This window comes from Sciurus vulgaris (assembly GCF_902686455.1).
Source record: "Sciurus vulgaris genome assembly, chromosome: 10".
Lineage (NCBI taxonomy): Eukaryota > Metazoa > Chordata > Mammalia > Rodentia > Sciuridae > Sciurus > Sciurus vulgaris.
In genome coordinates, this window is record NC_136470.1 from 115,871,477 (window position 1) to 115,897,154 (window position 25,678).

The following is a 25,678-nucleotide window of genomic DNA, read 5'->3' on the forward strand; positions in this document are numbered from 1 at the left end:
GTCTACTTCTACACCCACCACCCTGCCCACTCCAGGCTCAAAGGTGCAAGGCCCCTAAGAAGACTTCATCCAAGCCCCCCCCCCCCAGGATACCTTTTAAGGGACAACCCTTACCCCCAGCTTTAGATATGGAGGGCTACAGGGTCTGGGCAACAGCTATATTTGATGAGACTAGAGTAACTGGTCCCCAGGCTGAGGGTGAAGAGCCTGTTCAGTTGGGCCACTAACTGAACCCATAGAAGAAAGGTCAATGTGGTGTCAATGGAAGTGACCAGGAGTATGGATGCCACCAGAAAAGAGGGCAAACATTTACTGGGGAAAGCCATGGGTAGAATGTTTCTTAACTGTATTCTGTAGTTTCTCTGCCAGACCACCCCTTCTACATCAGTCACAGTCGCTGTCACACCCACAGAAAGGGCAGCAGTTGGAGGCTGCCACATCCTGGGCAACATCCCACGCCCTGGTGAGAGGGGGAATGTAAAGGCAGCTGGTTTCTGTCCCTTTGCCTCTTCCAGGCAGCCTTCCCTGACTGGAACTCTCAGAGAAACTCTGGTCAGCAGAATTTCTCTGACCCAATGGACTTGGCCCTAGAGGGTAAGAAGCCCGCTCCCCTCCAAGCACACTGATGGGCACAGGGAAAGTGCTGAATTACTCCTGTGGACTCTGAAGGAGGTATGGGAAATCCAGGGAAGGAAGTATGTCAGATGCCAAGGACCTCTGTCTCAATAGCTGAAAGCCCCCACCCATGCCACCCCAATGCTAAGCCAGGTTGCAGAAGTAACTGCAAGAAACATTTAGTTGGGCTGATGGGAACAAGGGAGGGGGGTGCACAGCTATAATTGTGGTTTCTGCCAGGACCTCAAACCCTGGGGACTGGCCAGGATTCCATCTAGGGTGGGCAGGGATATGAGAGGACTTGCTGGGGGTGAGACAAGTTCAGACCCTGACCCTTGACAGCATCTTCAGCATCATCAGAACTGTTCAGTGTGGGGCAGCAAGGTGCAGAAGGGTCTAGTGCCCTAGCGAGGAGCAGGGCTGGTGGAGGCAACTAGTGCACGTTCGACTTGCAGATTGTCCATTCCTGCTCTGTGCCTGGCCAAGCCTCTGGTTGAGAAGTGTGGAGACCATGCAGTGAGGTATACAGAAGTCTCAGCAACCTATTGCCCAGAGACCCAGAATCTGAGTCCCTTCTCCTCTTGGCTGGGTACTCCAAAAGGCAAGAGAGGGTCTAAGCTTTCTACCAACCACAGGGTGATTCTCAGTCTCTACTCTCTATGACTGGAACTGGCCTGTTTGTCTCTTACCACCCCTTGAGGGATGTTTGATGCTGTCACCTTTAAGATCACTGGGAACCTGCATGTGGGTCCTCCAGAACACATCTCTTGGAAGTTGCACGTGTCCAGTGAAATTCAGAATGCAGGGTGCTTGAGAAAACTATGACCCCTCAGAACCAGTAGTGACTTCAGCAATCACATGCTTGCCCCTTTCCTGCCCCTTAATTCACCTGCATGCCCAGAAACCTCACACTGTGGGGGACATCAGAGAGTCCCTTGTGTGATTCTCATTCTTCTTCCAAGTTAAATGGTATGTTGGGCCACCTGGAAATTTGCCCTAAATGTGAGAATATGGCTGAGTCTGTGACCCATTGATAGGAGCTCACTTGACTCATCAAGGAAGGTTTTGGTATCCCCTAGGTGAGGCCAAGAATGGGTCCACCAGCCTCAGGGAAAACATTGCCTCTCTCCGAACTCCTGCTTGCAGATTCAGGTTCACTGGGAGCCTCAGAACACTCCAGGCTCCCCTTCCTCCACTGATGTACCAATCCACACAGGAAACCGAGTCTTACCACAGGCATGGATCTGACCAGGCTCCCAGGGGGTCACCTTTCCCGTTGAACCTGAGAGAGAAGGGGGCCTTGCAAATCTGGGAGTGTGATCTGAGAAGCAGGACTTCCTTCTCTGCCCAGGGAAAATTACAACCACTTCCCAGATAGCTCTCAGCACCACCTACTCCTCTGTTTCCCCCACAGACACTCTTGGATGAAGCTCGAGCAAGCCCTGGACTTTTCTCTGGGATTGCAGAGACCATCCCCCTCAGGGGTGTGCAAGGGGAGTCCAGTATCTCTGGGGAGCCCAACCTGATCTGCTATTATATAACCAGAGCACCCAAAAAGGTCAGAGAATCTTCCAAGGAGCTCTGGGGGTCAGAGAGAGAATGTGACAAGAGCAGATCAGGCCCTAGTGGGAATGGCATCTAGTGTTAGCCTTACCTAAGAGTCTCCATGCTCTCCCCTGACTTTTCTCCCCTCCTGGCACCTGACATTCACACACTTCTTGTTCATTTCTTGCCATTTCTGGCCTTTCAAGACTATGCTCTGGGTGCCACAGATGCTCCCACCTGCAGTTGTCCCCCTGTCCTGAGCCCTTAGAGGTCAGGGAGGATGGGGATTCTAGACCAGCAACTCCTGGGGTTTTCTCAGATATCCTTAACCAAGTCCCTATAATACTGAGATCTGCTATCTGCACAGGATAGGGTAGGGTATCTATCCCCAGTCTCTGAACACCCCCACGTACACCCTGACCCCTTCTTTTTCATGTAGCTGTAAATATAAAGATATAGACATATGGTAGCATACACACATCACCCACACACACCCCTTTTTTCCTAGTTGACATCTTTCTCCTCCATCTAGAATGAAATGCAATGTGGCTTGGCTCACTGACGAGCCATGATGCCAGGCTCACAACAGGGACTCTGTCACGTCTCTGGAAGAAATCCACACATAGCAAGGTCAGAGCACTGTTGGAATTTCTGGGCTTTCCCCCACATGAACTTTCCTTTACATTCTGAAGGCATCCCCTGTCTGCCAGCAGCTAGGCAGTGGAATTACTTTATTCACTTTGACTGAAATGTGGTACTTCATTATGTTAAACAAGAAGAGGGTCTCCTTTGAAACTGCCCTTCTACATCTATCCTGATACCACCCACTGCAAACCCCCTGAACTTCATAAGGAAAGGTTTTATTCAGGCAACTGTTTATGTTAGTTGGGGAACATTTCTCTGAGGACCCCAATTAATGGTCAATTTTGGCTGCATTGATGACAGACGACTCCATCTCACCTTTCTGACCAGCTGAGGGTAGTGAGGAGAGTCCTGATCAGCTCCCTAAGGCTTGAGGCCACAAGAGAAACACACCCATCAGAACTTTGCACCCCAATATTTGTCAGTCACACGTTCTTTGGAAGATCTGGGAATCTGGTTTTTCTCAGGATTGAGAGAAAGAGTTAGAAAATAAAGGTGGATGGAAGGGAAAAGATGACTCTGAGGGCACAAGAGATAAGGAAGTGTCCTCTGTCACTACAGAGATAGAGGCCCTGGTCCATCACCAATTCAGGACCCACCCCACTTCAACAGGGCAGGCAGCTGGAATAAAGGGCATAAGAGTCCCCCCAAAGTCTCCGTCTATCCCTGGTCCTTGGGTGCCAGTCTGTACCACAGGATGTTTCTTCAGGATCTCCAGACCCCAGGTCTTCTACAGTGCCCCCGCCCATATTACTGGGCTGTGGGGCTTCCCACCAGGGTGAGCACACACTGTCTGCTCACCACTTCTTCTCTCACCCCATGCCCCTCAGGAATCTGCCAGTCTGCTGAAGACTTGCTCTTTCCAAGAGCAAGGCCATCAAGGCAGGCCCAGCTGTGACATGTGTGGATAACATGTGGGGCGCTTGATCCTCAGCCTTACCAAAGGCCCTGTCCCACCACCCCAACCCCCAGCCCAGCTGTCCATTTCAGACCTGGGGGGCTCACACCCTTGTTTCCATCATTCTAGTCCAAGGTTCAGCTCTCCGGAGGAGAGTACTCCTGGGAAAACCAGGATAGTCGTGTAGTGTCATTCTCCCCCAAATCCTTCTTAACTTTGTAGGTGGGTTCCATACACACAACCTTAATGGTTTCCTACCACCGCCTGTACCCTGAACCCAATGCTATAAGGAAGGTTGTGTTATTTTGTTCCCTTTTATGTTTCAGACCCAGCTCCTCTAGGTTCTAAGGTGCCATCCTCCTCCTCCCTTGGAGCTCAGGTCCCTTCCCTCCCCTGGTCTCATAAGGTCCTATGCATTTAACCTCTCCACCCCAGGGAGTGGCAGGCATTGTGACCTCATTCCACAGTTGAGACACAAGGCCCCAGAACAGCCTTGACTCAGGACCAGAGCATTTCCTTGGATAAATTAGAGAAAACCAACTGGGCTGCCACCTCATAGCTGGGATCCAAGCAACTATCCCTAGGCCTCCCACAGCCCCTCACCCATCTTGTCCCCTCCTGGGGTTTCACACCCCAAATGTCACAGGCTCCACACTCTTCATGTAAACATCTTAATTACATCTTTAATGCTCTCACACAGAGATGCTGTGAGTTAAATTACAGCTTTGTGCATCCTAAATTACCCGCAGCCTTGCAGTCGTTCAAGTGCTAATGTATTTATAGCATCTAGAAGAGGGAATAAATCCAGAACCTTCTCCACAAGGGCTTCCTAGGCCCTCACCTCCTGACACATGGCATTTGTCCAATGGGAGATCCATATGTTCCACCCCTGTGTCTTCTCCAGCCAGCAGAGGACAGTGATGGTGGTGAAGCTGGATGTAGGGACATGCCTGTGCATGCTCATGTGGGTATGTGTGCCCAGCATAGAAAAACTGCCCAGCCCCTGGGGTATGTTTCTGTTTGATGCCTTGCCCAGATGCCCCTGGCATCATCCATGGACTTTCAAAGTTAAGGGGGTGGCCAAGCACAAAGACTCTCTTTCTTATTCCATGAATACCAAGGGGCCCTTCCCAAGGATGGGGATAGGAAGGAAAATTAAAAGATGGACTAGGTTTCTTAGGAGGAGGTTGGAAGATCTTATGGGCCCTCTGTAATATGCATGGACCCTGGGTATAAGCAGCCTTTTTCCTGGCCTCTTGCTTACTGGGAGAGTTTATAGAATTTCAGCTCCATAACTGAGTCTCTCAGGGCCTATAACAGGTGCTGCTCTACCATGTCCCTGCATGAGTGGTTGCCTCCCTCCATCCTAGAAAAGATTCCAGTTTCCCACAGGGCACCGCTTTTCAGGCAGTTAGAACTGCTTCCACTAGTTTATAGCCTATCTCCACTGCTGTTAGACCAAGAGCCTCTCCCTGAATACCATCCCTGATAAAGATAGGGAGCCATTTCCAGAAGCAAGTCAGCATGGTTTTTAGAGCCCATTGAAGAAATGCAGTGGACAGTGGCAACCAACCTTGCTTCCATCTTCCCTGATTACTCAAGACCAGAGTAGGTGGACTACCCCAGTGCTCTACTACATACCATAGGGGGAGGTTGACTTAGAGGGTAGAGCTAATAAAGAGGGTCTCTATCATGCCCCATACACATCTGCATAAAAGCCCACTTATACATATGCATGAGGACCCCAGCAGGTCTGGGGTCAACATTCCTTCACAACCATACTCTCAGTTACTTTTCTCTCAGCCTCCACCATTACTTGGGCCCAGCAAGCAGCTGGCTATCAGGGATGGGAAGCTGGAAGACCCCACAGACCCTCTGTAATATGAATGGAGCCTGGGTATGAGTCGCCCTTCTCCTGGCATCTTGTCCACTGGGCAGATTCAACTTCATCCCTGGGCCTCTGAAGGACTAAAACAGGTGCTGCTCAACCCTGTCCCAGGAACTTGGTAGTGGTTGCCTCCTTCCACCTCAGAGGAGGCTTCAGATTTTAAAATACAGATTTCTCTCTGACAGAGAGGAATCGCCTCTACCTTCCCTCTTCCTCTCCCAGTGTATCCCCCCGCCCATTTCCTCCATATTAGAGAAGCAGACCTTGGTGACAGGGGTGTGAGCAGGAGACAAGGAAGCCATCAATGGCTCTTGACCTTCCTGGAATGAGGGATACCCTCTGTGCCAGGCCCATCAAATTAGGAGAGATCAGTAGCCAGATGGCTAGGCTGGCTGGGCCCTCTCTTAAAGCCTGAAGAGTCAGCAGGTGGATCGGCAGAACAGCTGGGGCATGGCCCAGCCCTTTCCTGTCTTGTCAGGGCAGGTCCTGAGAATAGATCTTGACAATCAGGGAGCAGGCAGCTCTGTGGGCACTGAGGCAGGTATCTCTTTCAGAGGTCCAGGCCTGTCTGTGGGCCACTCACGCATGGATGGCATTGGCTACGTCGGTAAACACCAGCCGGCTAGGCCTCTGCAGTGGGCCCTGGGAGGGGAGAGCACTCTGCAGGGAGACAGGCAGGGGTATCAGAGACATTGACCAAGGCCATGTACCATCTAGCCCAGTTACTTCCACCCTCACTTCCTGGGACCTTCTTGTGCCTGGCATCAGCTCTGCCTTCTGCCTAGAGTGTCCTCCCCTGAAAATTCAGCCTAGAAATCTAACCTGGCTCAGATGACTGCCTCCTCCCCCCAATAGTCATCCAAGCTTGCTCTGTCATCTTGGTGGCACTTACAGTGGACTCCCTTGCAGGATGAATTATGGTCCAGCCCCTTTATGATGCTCTGGCCCTTGGGGATTTTGAGAAATGGTAGCAAGTGGTAAGGCAGCCCAGTGGCTCTGGTAGGATGATCAGTTACCCATCCCTTTGGATATTGAAGATGCATATGGCTAGGGGCTCTTCTGGCATGGGCTCTGTCAGTGACTAGGAATCCACCAGCCTATTTGAAGTTGGAACTGACCAAGAGTCTTTACTCCATCCACAACCTGCTCAGGATCATAAATCCTCAGGAAGCAGAGGAAGTCAAGGTCCCAGTCCCTAACAATCTCTGTCCTTAGTCCTTTCTTGCTTTCCCAGCTAGTATATGGAAATACACAGGGCAAGAATTCGAATTTTTTGTTTGCAGATGAGGAAAGTAGGCTTAGAGATGCCAGTAGGATTTCCAAGATCAGCAGGCTGGATCCCAGGGCTGCCCCTGTCCTGGCCTTGTGCAGTAAGTTTATGAGTGGCATGGAACAGTTTCTAAAAAAACCTGACAAGACCTATATACCAAATAGTTGCTGCCTGATACCTGGCAGGTGCTGGCAAGCAGTATGTAAAGGATGGAGGGTGGGGTAGAGGAGGCATGAACAGCTGTGGGCTGGGCGAGGAACCTGGTCAGTGCCTACCTTGCCCTGCATGGCCTGCAGTGAGGCAGCAGCCTGCACAGAGGCCGCATCTCGTCCGTGCTCCAACAGTTCCTGCTCCAGTTCATCTTGCTCCTCCGTGGGGTCAAAGTTGTACATGGGCATGAGCTGGTGGCGCAATTTCTCCAGCCTGGGGGTGGGGTAGAGGGTGCTGGGGCTGGACAGGCCCTTCCCCTCCTGCCAGCCCTTTAGGCCCTGCCTGCTGGCCAGCTGAGCCCCAGCACACAACCATGTTTAGGAGTCCAGGATTTCCCTTGTAGTCCAGGGAGGCAAGAGTAGCCAAGAAGTTGGGTAGAAATAATCCCCTCTTGATCCCCCTTGTCCTCCACCTCTATTCCAGGGTTATACCTGGTTACCCAGAATCTTTATCTTCTTGCCCTGTGTGTGAGACCTTGATGGGGTCCCTCAACCCTCCCTGAGAAGAGGTCCTGACTCTCTGACTAGGGAGAGGGGACTCTTTCTCCTTCCCACCCATGTCCCCTGGAGTTCAACCCAGAATTGCTCATAGATTGGAGCTTTAGGTGGCAGCTGGGGAATTACCTCTTCTTCTTCCTGATGTACAAAACCTGTAAGGAAAGGGGCAGCATCAGATGGTGAGGAAAGGAAGCCCTGACTGACCCAGAAGGCCCTCAGGATGGGGGACATGTGGGGGCTAAAGAGTGGCATGGATCCCCATGTCCTCAATGTCCCCATCCCAGTGATATGGACATCCTACATTCATGCCTCCCTTTAACATTTTTAGAAGCTGACAGAAGTGGGGACCAGGCCTGCCCTCAGAAACCCAGTCTTGGAAAACCACACAGTCACACTGGGGTTGGGAAATCTAGGTCTGTCAATACTGACTGCAGCCCTAGCCACTCAGTCTGTTTATGACTCCTCAGGGACAAGGTGGGAGGGGAAGGCTCCAACACATCTCCCATACCTGAGAACCACAGAGCAGTGTGGCCCTAGGTAAGGCTCTGGACTGGGTCCCATGGGAAACTGATGGCTCTCACTGGACAGGGATTAGGAAAGAGGGCTGAGCCCTGGATGTCAGCTCAGGGTAACCCTCTAGAACTCTATCACTGAAGGAACTTAAGAAAGTCCCTGGGTCCTTTCCCCCACTGTACAGAAGGTGAAGAGTTAGGCAGTCAGAAAACATCTAGAAACTCTTAGGCTGGAGCAGGAAATCCTGTACCAAGCACTGAGGAGAGAGACAAACGGGTGAGATGTGGGAAACCAGCCTGGGCAGTGACTCTGGGGACCCCTGCCACCTGCTCTTCCCCAAACTGGCAGTTTCATGACTACTGCTGCCTATAGGAAAGCCACATCCCTAGAGTGCATCCCAAATCCTCTGTCCCACACTCTTTGTAGCCTATTGACAAATTGGTTCCCAGACTGATGAAGAGGTCCTCCTGTAGGACCTCAAAGACTGAGAAAGAAACTAGTGTCCCTTGCTTCCCCATCCCTTCCAGAGGGTCACATGGGAGGGTACCCCTTGCTCTCCTGTATATAGATGTAATAGGAGCTCTAAGGCTTTCTGGGCCAGCCCCTGCCCACCCTGAGCAAGTGGCTTCAGCTGCCGTACCCTATACCCCCTTGCCTCAAGTTCCTTACCCCAACCCTTCTCCCTCCCCTGTACCTTTGATTTGGAAGGATCCACAGGATTGGCCAGAACTTCCATTCAATCTCCACACCTTTACCCTGTTGCTTTCTCTGCCCCCAACATGTGACATCCACTGCCTGTCCACCTCTACTTCCAAATGTTCCCACCTCTCACAGTCTAGCTGCTTCCTTTGGGAAACATTCCTGAAGTGCTACCCACACCAAGCACTTTTTCATAATCCTGTGTGAGGCACAAACCTGACACTGACTTGCTCCTCATTGCACCCGTGGCCCAGTTCAGGACTGGCACAAGAGGAAAGCAAGCAGCACTCAGGGAAACCTCTAGACCTCTTGTGCCCTGTGTCCTGGAGCTGTTTCCTGCTTTCCACAGCTTTTGTCCCACAAGCTTCCTACCTCTCCATCTTTGGCAAGAAGGTCATCCACCCTAGGCCTCTGACCAACAAGTTCCAAGGACAAAATATTTTGCCAAGAGTAACAAGGGCAGATTCTAGGCTATTTTGCCCCTGAGGTTAGGGTGCCTTAGGCTGCTTAACCATCATGTGTGTGCCAAGGGGGAACACTGGCATTTTTCCTCACTCTTGCCCCAGGAGACCTCTCAGCCCTGGCCTTGCTCTGCATGTGCTGCATCCTGGCTCTGCTTACTGGCCAGTAGTTGTTCCCTGGCAGCAGTCCGGAGCCTGTGGGGCCCATATGGCAACCCTGGTTTAACAGCAGCTCCAGCCAGGCCATGGATGGACCATCCCACCCCTGTTTATCAGAGCAAAAACTCCTGAACCTAAGAACAGTCATCACAGCCTGCAAGGGGCAATGGGCAGAGTACCACCATTGCCAGGTCCTTTGGGGGACCTCTGGTGACCCCCCACTTCCATGGTATCACCTTGAATAATTGCCAGTATTCCCTTAGTGACATTCTGAGAGTCTGTGTATCACTGTTGGGGGACACTTATAGCCTGTCACAGATTACTTTTATTCTGCTGGCTACTCAACTCTGTCCCTTCTCATGACACAGGCCAGGTTCCCATCTTGAGTCTCAGGTTCAAGACTCAAGATGCTTCCCCAGATGTCCCTGACCACCTAGTTTAGATAAAAACCCTTGGATTGGTTTGTTTGTTTTTGACTTGGGATTGAACCCAAGGGCACTTTACCACTAAACCATATTCCCAACCCCTTTTATTTTTATTTTGAGAGAGGGTATTACTAAGTTGCTTAGGGTTTTGTTAAGTTGCTAGAATTGGCCTTGAATTTATGATCCTCCAGACTCAGCTTCCCAAGTTGCTGGGATTAAAAGCATGCACTACCATGCCCAATTAAAACCCTTGGTTTTAAATTAATTTCTCATAAGAACCACAGGGCAGGACCTTGTCTCCCCAGCCTCTGTTAGGTCCCAATGGTCTAGTCCAGGGCAATTACCCAGTAAATAATTGCCAAGTGAATGAATGAATAAACATACTGCCAGGCTGAGGATATAGCTCAGTTGGTAGAATGCTTGCCTCATGAGCATAAGGCCCTGGGTTCAATTCCCAGCACCACAAACAAACAAAACACACACAAAAACATACTGCCAATAGGGTGACATGCCCAGAACATTCCACCCAACTCTACATCCCACAATCCATCCCAACCACCTTCTGGTCTCTACTCCTATTGAAACCCTTATACCAACTTGCCCCATTGCCTTGCTTACTGCTTACAGGACATCCTTGTCTCCAAATTTTGACTCTTAGGACCCTTCATCTGGAACCTCTCCCTCCCCAAATCCTATGTGGTCTTCAAGGTCTATCTCAAAAAAGTGTATTTTTCAGGATATATTCTGGGACTTCCAATCAAAAAGAATTGCCTCTCCAGTCTCTAGCCCCACTGGACAAATCTTGTGGGGAAAGGGAAGGGAGGATTACATTATCATAAATGGACAATTAACTTCTGATTGGATTTTACATTCTAAACACTGACCACCCTCCCCCAGTGGAGGGCCTTCTGGGCCAGCCCCAGCCTACCCCAGCTCTCACCATGGCCACAGTCAAGCCAATCACTGTGATGATCCCAAAGGACAGAAGCATGGTACCCACGCCAGCTGTGCCATCAGCCACGTCAGGGATTCTGGTGTCATTGAAGCTTGTGGCTTCTGGGCTGAGGGTGGTGGTCTCAGAAGTGGGCCCATCGGTGGCAGACTCCAGGTCAGGCTCAGTGGTAGGTGGGCGGCTGCTGAACCAGCCCCGAGCAGACAGGATCCTGGAGTTCATGCTGATACTGAGAGACTGCCTGTGGTCAGTCAACTTGCCCACTCACTTCTGACATCAGTAGTACCCCAGCCTGTGGCTCCCACCACCCATGGTAGCCACCTGAAGAGGCACCTCCTTGATAAAGGAAGCCCCCTGCCTCCCTGGGTGCTGGAAAGGAAGGAATAAAAACATGAGGCTAAGGACAGAGGTATGGAAGTGAGATGAAGTACCTCTAGGTTCTGAAGGCACTGGAAAAGTAAAGATTTGAGTTCAGAGACATCAGGACACATGCTTTATATATCTATGGTTCCCATATGGATTTAAAAACATGAAAACGAAGACCTGTCTGTGGGTATGATGATCATAGCAATCATGCCCGGGAGATAGGAAAGATAGCAGGGAGATTTGAAAGAAAAGGTCCCTCCCTTGTGCAATGACATTCATAGCCCCTCATTCCTCCCACCTCTACCTCCTCACTCCCTGCCCCTCACATCTCTCTGCAGCTTTTTCCTTCCATTGAGGAAAAAACTTGCCTAGGAGTCATATAGGCCTGCCCTTGAATCCTGTTTAGGCTTAGTGACTTACTGGATGACCCCAGACAAGTCACTCCACCTCTGTACCTCAGTTTTCCTAAGTCTAATATCTGCACAGTATTATAGGGTTACTGAAATGTCAGAATGAACAGATCCCTAGAAAAGACGTAGTTTAGCACAAGCCATGTGCATAATGAGCACCCAGTAAATATTCCACCTTTTCTTCTGTCCAACCCAGTCGGGAAGCAGGAAGGCACAGGATCTCCTGGACTGTTACCTGTGTGGTCCAGACTGTGTGCCTGAAATGGAGGTGAGGGCAGGTGTGAGGAGACCAGGAGACAGGGCACAGAGGCTAAACTAGGTCCTCTAGCAGGGCTTCTCTGCAGGTTTTGAGGTCACTGGACCCTCCCCTTTCCTCATAGGGGACCTGGGTGCTGGTAAGGACAAAGGAACAAGGCAAGGGGAGATTATCTTCAGAAGCATGATGGAGCTCCCACTTTGAAGCATCTTTCCTTTGCCTTCCCTCCTCTGGGAGCAGAGATTTTCCCATCCCAGAGAGACAGAGTGAGAAGGGGTCCCAGCCACAGGGTGGGAAGGGGTCCCAGCCACTCTGCAGGCCTAGAGGAGGAATTCCTAGCTCATGGCTGCATCCCTGTAGTGCTCATGAGTGTACAACGGTGCATTTGTATGTGTTTGTGTGCGTGTACACATCCATGTTGGAGCCTTAGGAAAGGGCAAGGGTGGCAGAGGGACATGAGTGGGGTAGACTCATCCCTCTCTGCCCTTTCTCTCCAGTTAGGCTGGGTAAGGAGTCTATTTTTGGCTCTGCCACTGACCCTAGGCATGACCTTGCACCAGACCCTTAACTTGCTCTGGGGCTGTTCTCCATCCAGAGGAGAGAAGATGTCCTGCTGACCACTTTCTGGGCCTGCCTCCAGGGTCAAAGGGGGAAGGAGAAAAAGCGATGCAAAAGGGGTCTGTGCTGTGACCTCCGAGAACCCTCATGCCATTCTCCACTAGGTCCCTCAGTCTTCCCTGCCTCAATTCCCATGCCCGCCTCCGCAACCCTGTGATTTTTCCATTCTTGCATAGAATGAGCAACCTCATCACTTACTTAATCCTCTCCGGGGCGCCGAGCTCAGTCAGAGAGGATAGGGGTGGCGGCGGCGGGCAGGAGATCGGGCGAGGGTAACATCTAGGCCTGGTGTTGGGGGCGACAGTTCGACCCGAGGTGGGCTCTCCCTGCACCCTTGGAGCTGCGGGCCCGACCCGCTATCTTGCACCGCGGGCAGCGGCAGCAAGCGCCAGCCAGCTCTGTCAGCCAGGACAGGGGTGGGCAGGGCCGGGACTCACGGCGGGGGTGGGGCCAGGCCAAGCAGCTTCTGGGGATCAGCGAAGCTCCAGCGCCTTGCCTCCTGGCCCTCTCCGCGCCCCCGGACCCCGATTGGCTGCCAGGCCTAGAGCCAGCCCAGCATTGGCCTTCTGGCCTGTCGCTCGGATATGACTCCTCCCTAAGCAGAGCCCGGAGCCAGGTAGCAGGATGAGACCACCCCTTACCGTAGTGGCCTCCGCCGACATCCGGCAGGGGACCATGGGTGACCAGGCCTTTCTTGGGTCACAACTCGGGATCCTGGGCAGTTCCAACGTCACCGGACACACTTGGAGCCCCCAAACGCAGAAGTACAGAGAAGGCTTGGAGAGAGCACTGGACTCGAAGTTCTTTGGGCCTGAATTGAACTCTGACAGGACCCTTTACTGTGTGACTTTGAGCAAGCTGCTTCCCCTCCTTGTGTCTCGGATTTCTATTCAGACAGGGCCTCTAGTGTGAGGGCTCTTGTTAAATGACTCCAACCCTGGACTAGAAACAGAGAATCTTGTCCAGAGAAGTTGAGAGCAGAATGAAATTATTATCTGGGTGGGATTTATCGGGTATCCCGGTCCAGGCAAGTCTACCTATGTCTCACAATAGTTGAAATCCACAGCATGATCACTACGAGAAGCCCTCAGACATTCTGTAATGCACTAGCTTTCAAAGGAGTTTATGAGAATCATAAGGTAGCTGGGTATAAATACAGGTGCCCGCAGCTCCCCGGGAAGCCACGTGTTTCATAGTAGAGTGTTAATGGTGATCTAGTTAGCAGTAGATTCTGGTAGGAGGTGTACTTTACGGGACACAGCCATGAATTTTATAGAAAGAGTAACTGAGATACAGAAAGATCTGGGTATCTGGACCAAGTCTCGCGACGAGTTGCTAATAGAAGCAAAATTCGAATTCAGTTCTCTGGCGTTCTGCTTTTTCAGCTCCCTGCCCCAAATCCTACAAGCGAGAGAGAAGGTGAAGAGTGGCCTTAGGGTCCGGTCGCCACTGAATCAACCCCCTGATGGGTCATCACCCTCAGCCAGATCCGGAATACTGGGTGTTGCTCCCCAAATTGGGACCCGTCCAGAACACTGGGACCCAGTATTCCACACTGAACACACAGTGAACCACACTTTGTTTTGTTTCACAGACTATATTCGACCACGCCCCCGGACATCTGGCCCGCGCTCCAACCCAATGGGTTGGTGACACGCCCCGTAACGGCCAGCTCTGTCCTAGCTGGATCTCTAAACGCCTGCTCCAGTCTTTCGCTGTAGGCTGTATCTACATCCTTGCGGTGACATTAAAGGAAGACTTGCCAGTATGGGCCGCTAGGGTGCACCCCACACATCCCCGGAATTTCCCGCCCGTGAGGTTCACAGCTTCCTCATCCTCTCGCAGGGTTTACCCGGAGGAACTCAGAGACTTTAGGAACGTTGGAGCTGAGTGACAAGGTCTGCCCGAGCCTTTTCTCGAATGCGCCGACCCGGAAGCGGAGTATCCGAAGGCACACACTGCAGACTACTCACGTCCGGAAGCCAATACCGAGTGGTTTCCCCCCGGCCGGTGGGTGGGTGGATGCGCAGCTCCGCTTGGGTGGAGCAGCTCCTGTGGCAGGTGTGCACTAGAGGTGGGGACCCGGGTGGGGGCGCCTGGACTGCAACACCCTGGAGACCTGATCGGCCCACCCCATCTTCTGCAGATGGAGAAGGAGGTTTGTAGAAAGGCGGCCTCTTTGGGGTCATCAATGATGCTCATGCGGAGCTGGGAAGCAGGCTGTGCCCTACACTTAAATCTTTGCTTATTCCAGGGGCAGCGCACAAGTAGTGAGTTGCCTCTGTAGTCCGGAAGACTCGGATTCGTGTCCTGCCTTGGACAGTTCCTAGCTGGGTGACTGTGGGCAGATTGCTTCCCTTCCTGAAACCTGCTTGTCTCTGAGGATGTGGCAGTTAGAAGGTGCTCGGTAAAAACAAGTTTAGACCTTTTTCTGCTGAAAGTAAAGGGACCACTGATTTAAATCCTCAGTTAAACTTGTTTATATTTAAATATAAAACATTCAATTTTTAAGCTAGCAATTTTGCTAACATCTGGGGTTATGGGTTAAATTAGAGGGAACCTTTCAGTACCCAGTGACAGGAGTGTCAAATGTCACAAGTGAATCTCCTAAACCAGGCAGTCTCCCACTTATAGCATTAGTTAAAGCTTTTAACATGGAGCGCTTGCTATGTGGTAAGCTGGTGCAGGTTCTTGACATTCATTGACAAATGTGCTCCTCACTGTGGGGTTATTCCCCCCACTTTATGGATGAGGAAACTGAAAATCAGAAATAATGACCTGTCCAAGTTCACACACACTAGGAGCAAACACAGTGTACCCTACCTCCAAACTCATGCTTTGACTCGCCAACCAGCCTATTTTTTAGCAGGGACAGCTACAGTTTCAGCCCACTTCAGCAGAAAATGTGAAGAAAGCATACTGGTTAAGACAAGAAGAGTCTAATAGGTGGGTAAGGGTCTAAATGAAGACAAAGTAAGAGCATGTCCTTTCTCAGGCAGCTTTTTATTCTCCCCTCTCTCCACACCTAGGGAGGCACCCACACCTGAGGACCAGAACTATTTTGTGGAGCCAGAGCCAGAGACTTCTTCACTTCCACTTCCAGGGCCCTCTCCAGGACGTTGCAAAGAAGACTTGGGAACCTGGGAGCACTCTAGGCAGCTTTTCCCCAAGCCATGGAGCTTTGGGGCCGAATGCTGTGGGCCCTCCTTTCTGGCCCTGGGGGAAGGAGGGGAGGCATCCGAAGCTGGGCCTTCAGCTCATGGCGATCCCACCTACCTCTGACTGGGCTGTTAAGTCCCACAGGGCTGGTCAACCACTGGACAGGGGTCTTTGAGAAGAGAGGCATCCCAGAAGCCAGAGAATCCAGTGAGTACATCGTGGCTCATGTCCTTGGAGCCAAAACAGTTAAGTACAGTGTTATCAGGAGGGAGAGGGATGAGGGAGGACTCTGTGGAAGAAACATTGAACATTTTTCTTCACTATATGCACAACTAAGGCTGATGAGATTTTTATTTTCAATTTTTTTCAGTTGTAGATGGACACAATGCCTTTATTTATTTACTTATTTATTTTTACATGGTACTGAGGATCGAACCCAGTGCCTCACCTGTGCTAGGCAAGTGCTGTACCACTGCACAACTTGAGCCCCGATGGGATTTTTCTGAAGAAATATCTAGGCAGATACTTATTCATTCATCCAATAAACTGTTAAAGCAGGTACCAGGCACTGGGGGCTTGGGGATGACTAAGTGACCAGCACTGGGCACCCAGGCATTGTCCGCATAAGAAACCTGGATTTGTGCCCCTAAATCAGGTACAGTTAATCTCTGTTGGTACAGTTTCAGAGCCTGAAGCCAGTACTTTGGACACAGCCCCTGACCCCGCAGCAACTGCAGGGCATCCAGGTTCTGTGTAGCCGCCGATTGCAGAGGTGAGTGTCCCAGGGTCAGACCTGAGGGCCCTATGTGGGTCACAGGGGTCCATCCTCCCCCAGCCCTACCAAGTTCATGGTCAGGGAAGATGAAAGCATCAAAGGACTAGGGAGATACTGGGATGATGGAGTAGCAAGAGGGGGCCAGGTAGTAAATAGGAAGAAGAAAGGGAGGACAGGTGGGGTTCTATGTTCCAGGGCACTGGGTTATGGCTCTGCCTGACAGCTTTGGCCACAAGTGGTATTTATTGTTCAAAGAAAGCATGATCCTATTTGTCTTGGCTCTGGGGCTGACCACCTGGATATCCTCCTCTGTAGGGAACCTGTGCAGTACATCCTTGGGGAGTGGGACTTTCGGGGGCTCAGTCTGAAGATGGTGCCCCCAGTGTTTATTCCTCGGCCAGAAACAGAGGTGAGTGAGTGTCCTACCAGGATAGAACAGAATGGGGATGACATTAGGGTTCATAGTACCTGTCTTGCTCAAGATGCCCTCCAGGGGTTGCTAGTGTCCCGTGACAGCCATTCTCAGGGGCAGTGCCCTTCTAGACATGGATCTCCTTGCTGGCTGGGTTGGCCAAACCGAGAAGATAGAGAACTCCTGTTTATCCTCTTGACTCTTCACATCCCAAGATACCACCCCAGCTCCCAGAGCTGGCTGCAGTCGAGAGCGCCCCAAGTAGTGCTGTCCAAATACTCTGCCTGTTCTTGTCATTTCCCTAGGAGCTATCCTGTGGGCTCATAGCTCACCTAATCCATGGGAAGCAAATGCCCTCTAGCAGTATCCTAGGTGGCATGGGGGAGGTAAAGAAGGTTCTAGCTGGATGCTCACAGTGAGGTCTCTGCCCCCTCTGGGCCCAGATATTGAGAGGTTTGGGCCTTCTGACCAGGGAATCTGTGGCTTGGTGGATCTCTTGGGTCTACTGTCTTGACAGGTAATCACCTATATCTGTTCCTCAAATTACTTGAACTGGGAATATGTGCCCCACACATGCTATCCCTTGGTAAGGCACTCTGATCCTGGGAGAGATGCTTTCTTTGATCCTTCTTGGATATCCCCATTATTTTGTGGATGGCAGAGCCCATATCCTGAGACAGTGGACACAGGGTGAAACAGGGCTGGGTGTGTACTGGTGGGCAAGCCAGAGGATACCACATTCTTAAAAGGGTTGTTTCTAGAAAAATACCTAGCCACAAACATTCCTGAGAAAGGTCAGGCCCCTTGTTCTAGATAGGGTCCCAGAGGAAACCCTCCCCAAGTCCCCACACTCACAGCCTATGTCTTTCATTCAGGAAACACTCTATCCCTCACCTCCATGTCATGTGCTTTGGAGACAGGATCCTTGCCTTACTGACCAGTGTCAGGGTAGAGGAATTAGGAAATCTGAGGCCTTGGTGGAGTTATATAGATTTTAAGGGAGGGGAGCATGGGGGTAGTTCTTGGACTTCCTGACTCCTTACATAGGTCTATTCCATCTAGGATTGGCATGACCCAGGATGGGGTGCAGAGACCTAGAGCAGAATGTGGCCTACCACCTGTGGGCTTTTGGCTTTCCCAAACATGTGCCTTCTGTCCAGAAGGTTACTTGCCATCCCCTGTGGCTGCCAAGGATCAGGGCATGGGAGGGTATCTATCATGGTGACCTTTGAGTCCCCTCAGAACTGACCTGGCACCGTCTATGTGTTCTGGGATTCTGAGTGTTGGGGAATGAACTTCCAGCTCCCATTTGGTCCTCCTTTCTTACATGGGTCTGGACCAGGAGCACAGCTTTACTGCAGGAGGTGGGAAAGAAGGGGGATGCTGTGGTTGGAAGTCTCATTGTGCAATTTTTTTTTTTTTTTTAATTTTTTAGTTGTAGATGAACATAATACTTTTATTTTATTTATTTATTTTTATGTGGTGCTGAGGATCAAACCCATTGCCTCTCATGTGCTAGGCAAGTACTCTATTGCTGAGCCACAACCCTAGTGTCTGTACAGACATTTCTGAGAATTCATCAGGTTTGCCCCATGTGAAGCTGCACTGGGGTGGGGTTGCTTTACCAAGAACTCAAGAGGACGTGGCCTGTGGCAGGGTGTGGGGAGAATGGGTGCAGGGGAGGAATCATGGTGTCTGTATTTTTTCCATCAATTAAAGGGTGGTTTCTGACATGAGTAAGAAAGCCTGAAAAGCAAGGTTGCAAGTGGCTTCTGGCCTGATGAGTTGGGTTTTTCCTGGGGGTGATAAAGTAGTAGGATCTCCCATATGGCAGTGTGTACAGTAGGAAACCCAAGACTGGGGTGTAAGCCATCTGGCCTTGTCTGGTGTGGTAAGACCATGGGGGGTATGGGAGGCTTAGTGTTTTGTCTATGATTAGTTTGGGGAAGCAATGCCTCCTTCCTGGGGCTGCCCCACTAGAGATGTGATCCTAACGGAGGGTGCTTAGGTCCTGCCAAATCCTTAGACCAACCTTTTGAGGGATGTGGCACACATGCAGGGGCAGTGACTCCAGGCAGAGCCGACTCCAGGCAGAGCCAACAGCAGCCTGCTTCCTGCCTCCTTCCTGCATGTCTTTGTCACTCTATCTTACTATATTCTTGAATTCTTCCCATGTTCACCTGGAGATGTTCTAGGCCAGTGACCAGCTCAGCTTTTAGCCTGTCCCAAAGTGGGTCTTCACTTCTGGGGAAGAAGTTTCTGGACTTCCTGCTGGTGGTTCCTTGGACACTTTGCTTCTCCCTGTGCCCCTGCTGCTGGTGGTTCCTTGGACACTTTGTTTCTCCCTGTGCCCCTCCAAATGACCTTATAACCAAAGTGAGGTTCCTGTGGTCTAGAGTGGAAGGGAGGGCAAAAGACCACTGGTGGCCAGTCTGTTAGCTTCGTATCCTGCCCCATTCACCTAGGTGGTGTGTGTCTGAGGTTGTGGGTATCTTTGTAAGATGGCTGGTCAGTGTGGCTGGATGAAGGGTCACCTGTCAGCCATAGTGGGCTGTCTGTGGTCAGAAAACCAAAAGAGGCGCAAACCCCTGACAAATCTCCATCACCCTGCCAGCCTTCAGCACATGGCCTTACCACAGACTCTCAACCACAGCCCTGGACTGCATGCTTTGTACCCGTCTGAAGTCTATGCACTCAGCTTGCTAAAAGCACCCTAGTGGTCTCCAGCCATATCTGGCATAGGACTGGTAGGAGCAAGTAAATGGAAGCCCTTTCCTGGTGGAGCTGGGCTCCCTAAGCTGTAGGCAACGGCTTTTTTGGTACAGAAGGGGCTGCGAACAGGGAAGACTGGACCCACTGGCCAGTTTCTGCCTGCTTTAAACTTGTTATTTTTGGAATGGATGAGTTTTGTTACTGAGGTGGGGGGCCTGGAGGGATGAGATACTTTTTGGGACTCAACATGATCACCTTATAAGGTGAATGGGTAATCTGGAGCTGTCTGCTTGATTGGACCTAGATGGTGACATTGAGGGGTTTGGGAGGACCTGGGGGTATGAAACTTGGAAGGTGGCTTCTCCAGGCCAAGGAGAGCTTATGTAGCACTTGGAAAGTAGCCAAGAGATACCACTGCAGGTCAAGCCAGTATAGGACATTTTGATGGTTCAGACTCCAGGTCTTCCCATCATGGAGCCTGGTTAAAGACTCAAATCCCATGCTTGACCCTAGAATTAGGATGGGGAAAGTTGTGATGGAAAGAACCTGGCTATAGGCAGAGGGAAGCTTTCTGGAGAAAGTGGACTGCTCTTCAAATGAGAGAAGCACCCACATGCTTGACCCTTCTCTCCTCCCTCCAGTTTCCTGAGCCAGTCCTGTGTGGGAGCTGAGACCCCAGGAGTCCTAAGTCCCTGGTAGGGTCCCTCTGCCTACATCTAAGAGGTGCCTTTGAGTAGGAGCCACACTGTCCTTTCAAAGCTCTATGCCTGAGTATGCAGGACCCCCACTGTTGATTGGAAATGTTTCAGCCATTGGACAACAGCCACTGTTTGTCCCTTGTCCCTACCCTATATCTGCTTCCATACTCTGTCCCTTCAGGCAGCAGATAGTGGGTTGAGACTTGAAACCTTCTTTTTTCCTAAGTGATTATGTCTTAAAGTGTCCTTCCACTTCAAAGGTGGGTATAATGAAGTCAGTTATCTCCTCTCACATCCATACCCTTTATCCTATGCTCTTTGTATGCCACAACCCCCTTCAGATATGTCCTTAACACCACATAGGGAATTCTCTTTTTATTTTTGGCATAGAGCCTCCCAAACTTAGATTTATGAGGAAGCTGGGGACACACAAGCCCCTGATTCATTCAGTCATCCTTTTATTCTCTTTCTCTTTCTTTCCTTTCTTTCTTGCTTATGCTGACAACTGAACTCAGGACCTTTTGCATATTAGGCAAATGCTGTACTACTGTGAGGCAGTAGTTCTCTACTGCCTCTAGTTCTTGATAGCTATGAACCACAGGTCATGCTCCAGGAGAGGCCTTGACCATTGGGCTTCATTTCCTTGTGGGCCAGTTGTGAGGACCCAACAGACTAATATAGGGAAAGCTCTGGGAACAGGGCCAGGCACAGAGGGAGTGGCCAGGAACCAACAGGCATGGTTCTTAGCATTTCTGTGATCACAAAATGGGAGGATGTCTGGCGAGTGCTTCGCTGGGGTTTGTTTGTTTGTTTATGGAGCTGGGGATTGAACCCAGGGCCTGTGCATGTGAGGCAAGCACTCTACTAACTCTGGGGTTTATTGTGCACTTCCTATGTGTGCTTCATGAATATGACTGGGTTTAATCCTTACAGCATTCCCATGAGAAGGGTTATCCTCTATTGTGCTGAATTTTACAGATGGGGAAACTGAAGCATGAAGAGGCAGGGTGATCTACCCATGCCCCTAGCTGACATAAACTTCAGTCTGGCTTTGGTCACCTCCCTTTCTATATTCACACAGGTACTAACTGCTTGGATGTCTTTGCCAAGCCCCAGGAGCCAGGTTGGACCAACTCTGATCCAGGCCTCTCTGCCACACAGGAACTGGTTGAATGGGTACTGGAGGAGGTGGCCCAGAGGCCCCATGTTGTAGAAGCCCAAGGTGGCCCCCTCATTCTGGAGGTGGGCTGTGGATCAGGAGCCATCTCCCTCAGCCTGTTGAGCCAACTGCCTGAGGTAAGCCCTCTCTGCATCCCTCTGCTTTATCCTAGCCAGACTGGGACTTACATGCACTGTCTCTCCCTTTGGTCCTTCCCACATCCCTCTACTAGAAGCACTTGGGGAAAGTAACCAGATAAGGAAGGATAGGACTGTCCCCAACCCAGCATGGTCCCAACCTCTGACTCCCATTCCCTTCTGTTTGGCTAGATCCTGACCCAGAGAGAAAAGGCTGTTAAGTATTTTCCTTCTCTTCTGGTTCTGGGAGTGGTTGGAGGAAGGGCGCCATGCCTGGCATCTCTTAACACTCTGCCTTCCGTCATTTGTTCTTGGGGCAGAGCCAAGTCATTGCTGTGGATAAGGAGGAAGCTGCTATCAATCTGACCTATGAGAATGCTCAGAGGTAGGTAGGCTGGGACAGTCAGAAGGCCAGCATAGGGGAGTTGGACTTTGGAACATGAACTTGACCCTTCTTCAAGTATCAAACCCACTGATGTCTGATCTTTGTTCCCAAGAAGGGAGATACAATAGGGGTGTCCTGGCATTGGTCCCACAGGGTTACGAATGAATGCTGGGCACTGGGTATTTGATGGTTCATGAAAGGTTCACTATCCCTTCTGATCCTTGTAGCCAAAGCTGGGGATCTGCTACATGTACTTACCCCACCTCCCCATTTCTCCAGGCTTCAGTTGCAGGACAGGATTTGGATCATCCCCTTTGATGTAACCTCAGGTATACTCTCCCACCCATCTTCCTTGGGGTGGGGGTCCTGAATACAGGGGATGCTGGGTAGATGTGGCACTCTGTGGAGGTTGGGGGAGGGTTGCCCAACAGTCACACACACACTGGCCATCTCAGACCAGTTCTCGCTGAGGACAGCCATGTTGCTATTGTCTGTATAGCTGACCTGACCCATGAGAGGACCTTCTTAATCCCCCATAACTAATGATTTTAACTAGGACTTCTTGTTGACAGAGAGAAATAAGCCAAAAAGAAAGCCTTTAGGGCCAAAATATGTAAGTGCACTCCCCACCCCTGCCTGGCTTGGGAAAAAGTGGCCTGGCACTGTACAGCACAGCCTTAGCTTTTACAGAGTGTCCTCAGGTGTCCAGCTCCAATTCTGGCTCCATTGTGTTACCATGGAGTCTCTGAGCCTCATGTGGAGTGTCATACACTTGGAATAGCATCTGCCAAAGGGCAGGACCAAGAAACAGCGCTATCAGAAATTGCTAACTGAGACCAGTCCTGCCCTCCAGGTATTTCCAGATGATGTTAGCTGTAAGGCAATGTGGCAAGGCCAGTAGGGCTGCAGAAGACAGAGTCTCTTGCTTTGCCTAGGTAATCAGAGAGGGTATCTGGAGGTGGCACTTGAAACGAATCTTGCTTAATGAGGAGTTTTTGGCAGGAAGAAGAAAGAGCTAGGGCCGTCTGGATGAAAGACTTCATGTCAGCATGTCTTCTCCTGGCTGGGCTGCTCTTTAGGGACTCTGGACCCTAATCTGCAAATCTGGCTTATCAGGTTTAGAGGCAGGCCCAAGGTATGACTTGGAAAGAGGGACATGGTGACAGGTAGAGCTACCACCTTGAGCTACCAACTTTACCTCTCAATGGACAGTCCATGTTGTATGTTCCCTTCTTTGACCACAGAGGGGAACTGGACACACCTTTTACCCTGGGGCCCCGTGGACCTGATTGTCAGCAACCCTCCCTATGTCTTTCACCAGGATATGGAGCAGCTGGCCCCAGAGATCCGAAGGTGCTGTGGGGTGGGTGGGATAAAGGGGCATGCCTGAGAAAGCCTAGTAGGATTGGCCCTCCCTGGATGACCACACTATCTATAGGGGTGGGTGAGAGCTGAAAAGAACAGTGGTTTTGAGAGGTATATATTGCAGCCCATAGGCCCACCTGGCTTCAGCTTCCATCTTCCTGCTTGACTCCTGGGTACCCCTCAACTTATCTGAGCCTCAGTTTCCTACTTCTGAAGGGATAGTGGTTGCACTTTGCAGGCCCATGGGGAGAACTCAGTGACAACTCTAAAGCATTGGACACAGGGCTAATGGAAGGTTCTCAGTAGATGTGTATGCCATTTTACAGAAGAATGAGGCCCAAAGGGAAGGTGCTTTGTCTAAGGGCCCCTGGGGACTTAGTGGGAAGACTGGGACTAAAATCCTCCTCTAGGCTTTGCACCAAGCCTTCCTGTTTTTTCATGGACTGAGAACCAGGGGTAGCTAAGGAGCTCCTAGGTGGGGCAGTGACAATGTGGGTTAGAGTGCTGACTTCCCCCCAGGACTTCTCAGGAGTGGTTAGGAATAGCTCTAGACCTTCCCACAAAGAGCAGGAGCAGCCCTGTGGTGGGAGACTCTCACACCCTGCGGACTGTCCATCAGTGGGATTCAGCAAGCATGCCTGGCATTGCTTGGCGGGACTGCTACACACAGGAGGAGGGAAGTAAAAACTGTGATCCCTTCAAGACCCACCTTCTCTGGGTCTTCACACTTGCCTGTCATCCTAGAATGTGTCAGAGGTCCCTTTTGTGGAGGCCCTGCCCATCTCCTTTTCATTTTTCAGACACACTCCCCCTACCAGCTCTCACTTGCCACTGTTTTCCCATCTAGCTATGAAGACCCAGTGGCCCTGGATGGTGGGGAAAAAGGCATGGACATCATTACCCATATCCTGACCCTGGCACCCCAGTTCCTGAAGGACTCTGGGTACGGATGGGACAGGTGTTCTAGGTCTGTCTTCAGGAGCCTCTTCCACTCGCAGTGTGTGCTGGGCATGCCCTGGCAGTCATTCTTCCCCTACCTCTCTCAGCCCAGACAACCCAGAAGTGCAAGTCTCAGACCTTCCCAGTTGAACCAATGCATTTCCCTTCCACGTAGAAGCATCTTTTTGGAAGTAGACCCGAGGCACCCAGAGCTCGTCAGCAACTGGCTTCAGAGCCATCCTGACCTGTACCTCAATCTCGTAACTGTACGCAGGGACTTCTGTGGGAGGTAAGGCCCATGGCTCAGTTCCACAAGTGTGCTATTTCCACCCCCTTGTGCCTTTGTTCCCTGGAGCCCAGGCAGTAACCAGCCTCTTGCCATTGTCTCCTCAGGCCCCGGTTCCTGCATGTCCAGAGATCTGGGCCATAATGTGACTGTCATGTGGCTGCCTGGCCAGGGACCCAGCCTTACTGAATGTCTGGCTGACCATTTCTTCTTGGAATGCTGCTAAGAGGGAGATGGATGGTGCTTCCCAGAACTCCAGGTGCTTGTAGCATTTCCCATGATTCTGTGATTCTCCATGTTCTACATTTCTAGAAGACCTGGAAACAAGGATGGGGGTGTCCTTCCTGGACAGCTCCTGAGTTTGGAGCTGGGAAGACCCAAGTTCCCAATCTAGCTCCATCAAATCAATATGGTGAAGGGCAGGTTGTTCTGTGTTCCTGTTAGTGGAATTGCTGTGGAGATATTGGGAAGTAAAGTACTGAGAGACTGATAGTGGCGAACAGTGTTTTTCTTATGATTTATGGGGTCCTGTCCTTTTAACCCCAGATAGTGATAAGGATGAGAGCTTCCTCCTGTCCCAAAAGGGCTGACTGTCAGGCTCTACCTGGTGGTGGGTGGGACATAGTATGAGGAAGGTACAGGGGCACCCACTCCTGGCCTTGGATACCATAGGGCCCCGCACTGAGCGGCTTACTCTCAGATGGACTTACTTAGTCCTCCCTTCCCTGAGTGCACACACACACACTTCCCTATTTGGGTCTAGCCTCTGGGCACAGAAACCTTATCAAAGCTTTAACTGAAGGTTGCCTGCCTACTTCTTGGAGGGGTTGGGGCTAAGGGTCTTTGACACTCAATTCTGGGGTCACACACCCACGTTCAGTGAGGATGATCAGGGCTTTTGCTTATTTTTATTTCCATAGCTTTCAACTGAACATCCCTTCCAAGTTACTATGGATGGGGCTGGTAGAGTGAGAAGCTAAGACAGTGGGTACCAAGTTGTGTCCTCCACCCCAGCTCCTTCCTTAAGCTAGTCTGGTAGATTCATGTCCACCTGGAGGACCAGAGACCAGCCCTCCTGTCAATAATAATAGGAAACTTCTAGGTTGATGAGTGCTGATTTGAAGCTGTGTCAGGGTGGGTACCATGGAGCCTAGGAGACCCAGCAGGCTCCTTCTATCAGACCTCCCCCTATGCCCTGGCACTTTCATGAGTCTGACCTGAGCTGTA

At 51.0% G+C, this 25,678-nt stretch overlaps 2 protein-coding genes across 19 annotated transcripts; one reads left to right on the forward strand and one right to left on the reverse strand.

Annotated features, from left to right (window-relative positions):
• Window positions 1–4,363: 4,363 nt before the first annotated feature.
• Window positions 4,364–13,024, reverse strand: LOC306670737 (uncharacterized protein C3orf18). 4 transcript variants are annotated; one of them, XM_079155691.1, is made up of 6 exons: window positions 12,623–13,023; window positions 11,786–11,942; window positions 10,823–11,143; window positions 7,692–7,717; window positions 7,134–7,281; window positions 4,364–6,248 (listed from the first exon to the last, which is right to left on the reverse strand). In XM_079155691.1, exons 3-6 carry the CDS (start codon window positions 10,994–10,996, stop codon window positions 6,168–6,170), a joined length of 429 nt encoding a protein of 142 aa, XP_079011817.1. In that variant the 5' UTR covers window positions 10,997–11,143; window positions 11,786–11,942; window positions 12,623–13,023; the 3' UTR covers window positions 4,364–6,167. The 4 variants fall into 4 exon arrangements, with proteins under 4 accessions (XP_079011817.1, XP_079011814.1, XP_079011816.1 ...); XM_079155688.1 differs by having other exon boundaries at window positions 10,763–11,143; window positions 12,623–13,020; XM_079155690.1 differs by lacking the exon at window positions 11,786–11,942 and having other exon boundaries at window positions 10,763–11,003; window positions 12,623–13,024.
• A 1,221-nt stretch (window positions 13,025–14,245) lies between these two features.
• HEMK1 (HemK methyltransferase 1, mitochondrial release factors N(5)-glutamine) lies at window positions 14,246–24,941 on the forward strand. Of its 15 annotated transcripts, none has more exons than XM_079155620.1 (13): window positions 14,264–14,582; window positions 14,679–14,831; window positions 15,291–15,370; window positions 15,454–15,828; window positions 16,264–16,355; window positions 16,674–16,767; window positions 21,342–21,476; window positions 21,797–21,861; window positions 22,141–22,190; window positions 23,106–23,214; window positions 24,074–24,193; window positions 24,341–24,454; window positions 24,559–24,941. In XM_079155620.1, exons 4-13 carry the CDS (start codon window positions 15,598–15,600, stop codon window positions 24,593–24,595), a joined length of 1,047 nt encoding a protein of 348 aa, XP_079011746.1. In that variant the 5' UTR covers window positions 14,264–14,582; window positions 14,679–14,831; window positions 15,291–15,370; window positions 15,454–15,597; the 3' UTR covers window positions 24,596–24,941. The 15 variants fall into 15 exon arrangements, with proteins under 15 accessions (XP_079011751.1, XP_079011746.1, XP_079011755.1 ...); XM_079155629.1 differs by having other exon boundaries at window positions 15,294–15,370; XM_079155627.1 differs by having other exon boundaries at window positions 14,679–14,824.
• Window positions 24,942–25,678: the final 737 nt, after the last annotated feature.

Excerpts from the sequence above, each read along its gene's own strand:
- LOC306670737 (XM_079155690.1), bottom strand. The coding sequence starts at position 10,996 with ATGAACTCCAGGATCCTGTCTGCTCGGGGCTGGTTCAGCAGCCGCCCA. Across the intron at positions 7,718-10,762 it reads TTGGCTTGACTGTGGCCATG|GTTTTGTACATCAGGAAGAA; the intron begins GTGAGAGCTGGG and ends CTTTCCTTACAG. Across the intron at positions 7,282-7,691 it reads TACATCAGGAAGAAGAAGAG|GCTGGAGAAATTGCGCCACC; the intron begins GTAATTCCCCAG and ends CCCCACCCCCAG.
- HEMK1 (XM_079155620.1), top strand. The coding sequence starts at position 15,598 with ATGGAGCTTTGGGGCCGAATGCTGTGGGCCCTCCTTTCTGGCCCTGGG. Across the intron at positions 21,862-22,140 it reads ACCTATGAGAATGCTCAGAG|GCTTCAGTTGCAGGACAGGA; the intron begins GTAGGTAGGCTG and ends CCATTTCTCCAG. Across the intron at positions 24,194-24,340 it reads GGATGGGACAGGTGTTCTAG|AAGCATCTTTTTGGAAGTAG; the intron begins GTCTGTCTTCAG and ends CCTTCCACGTAG.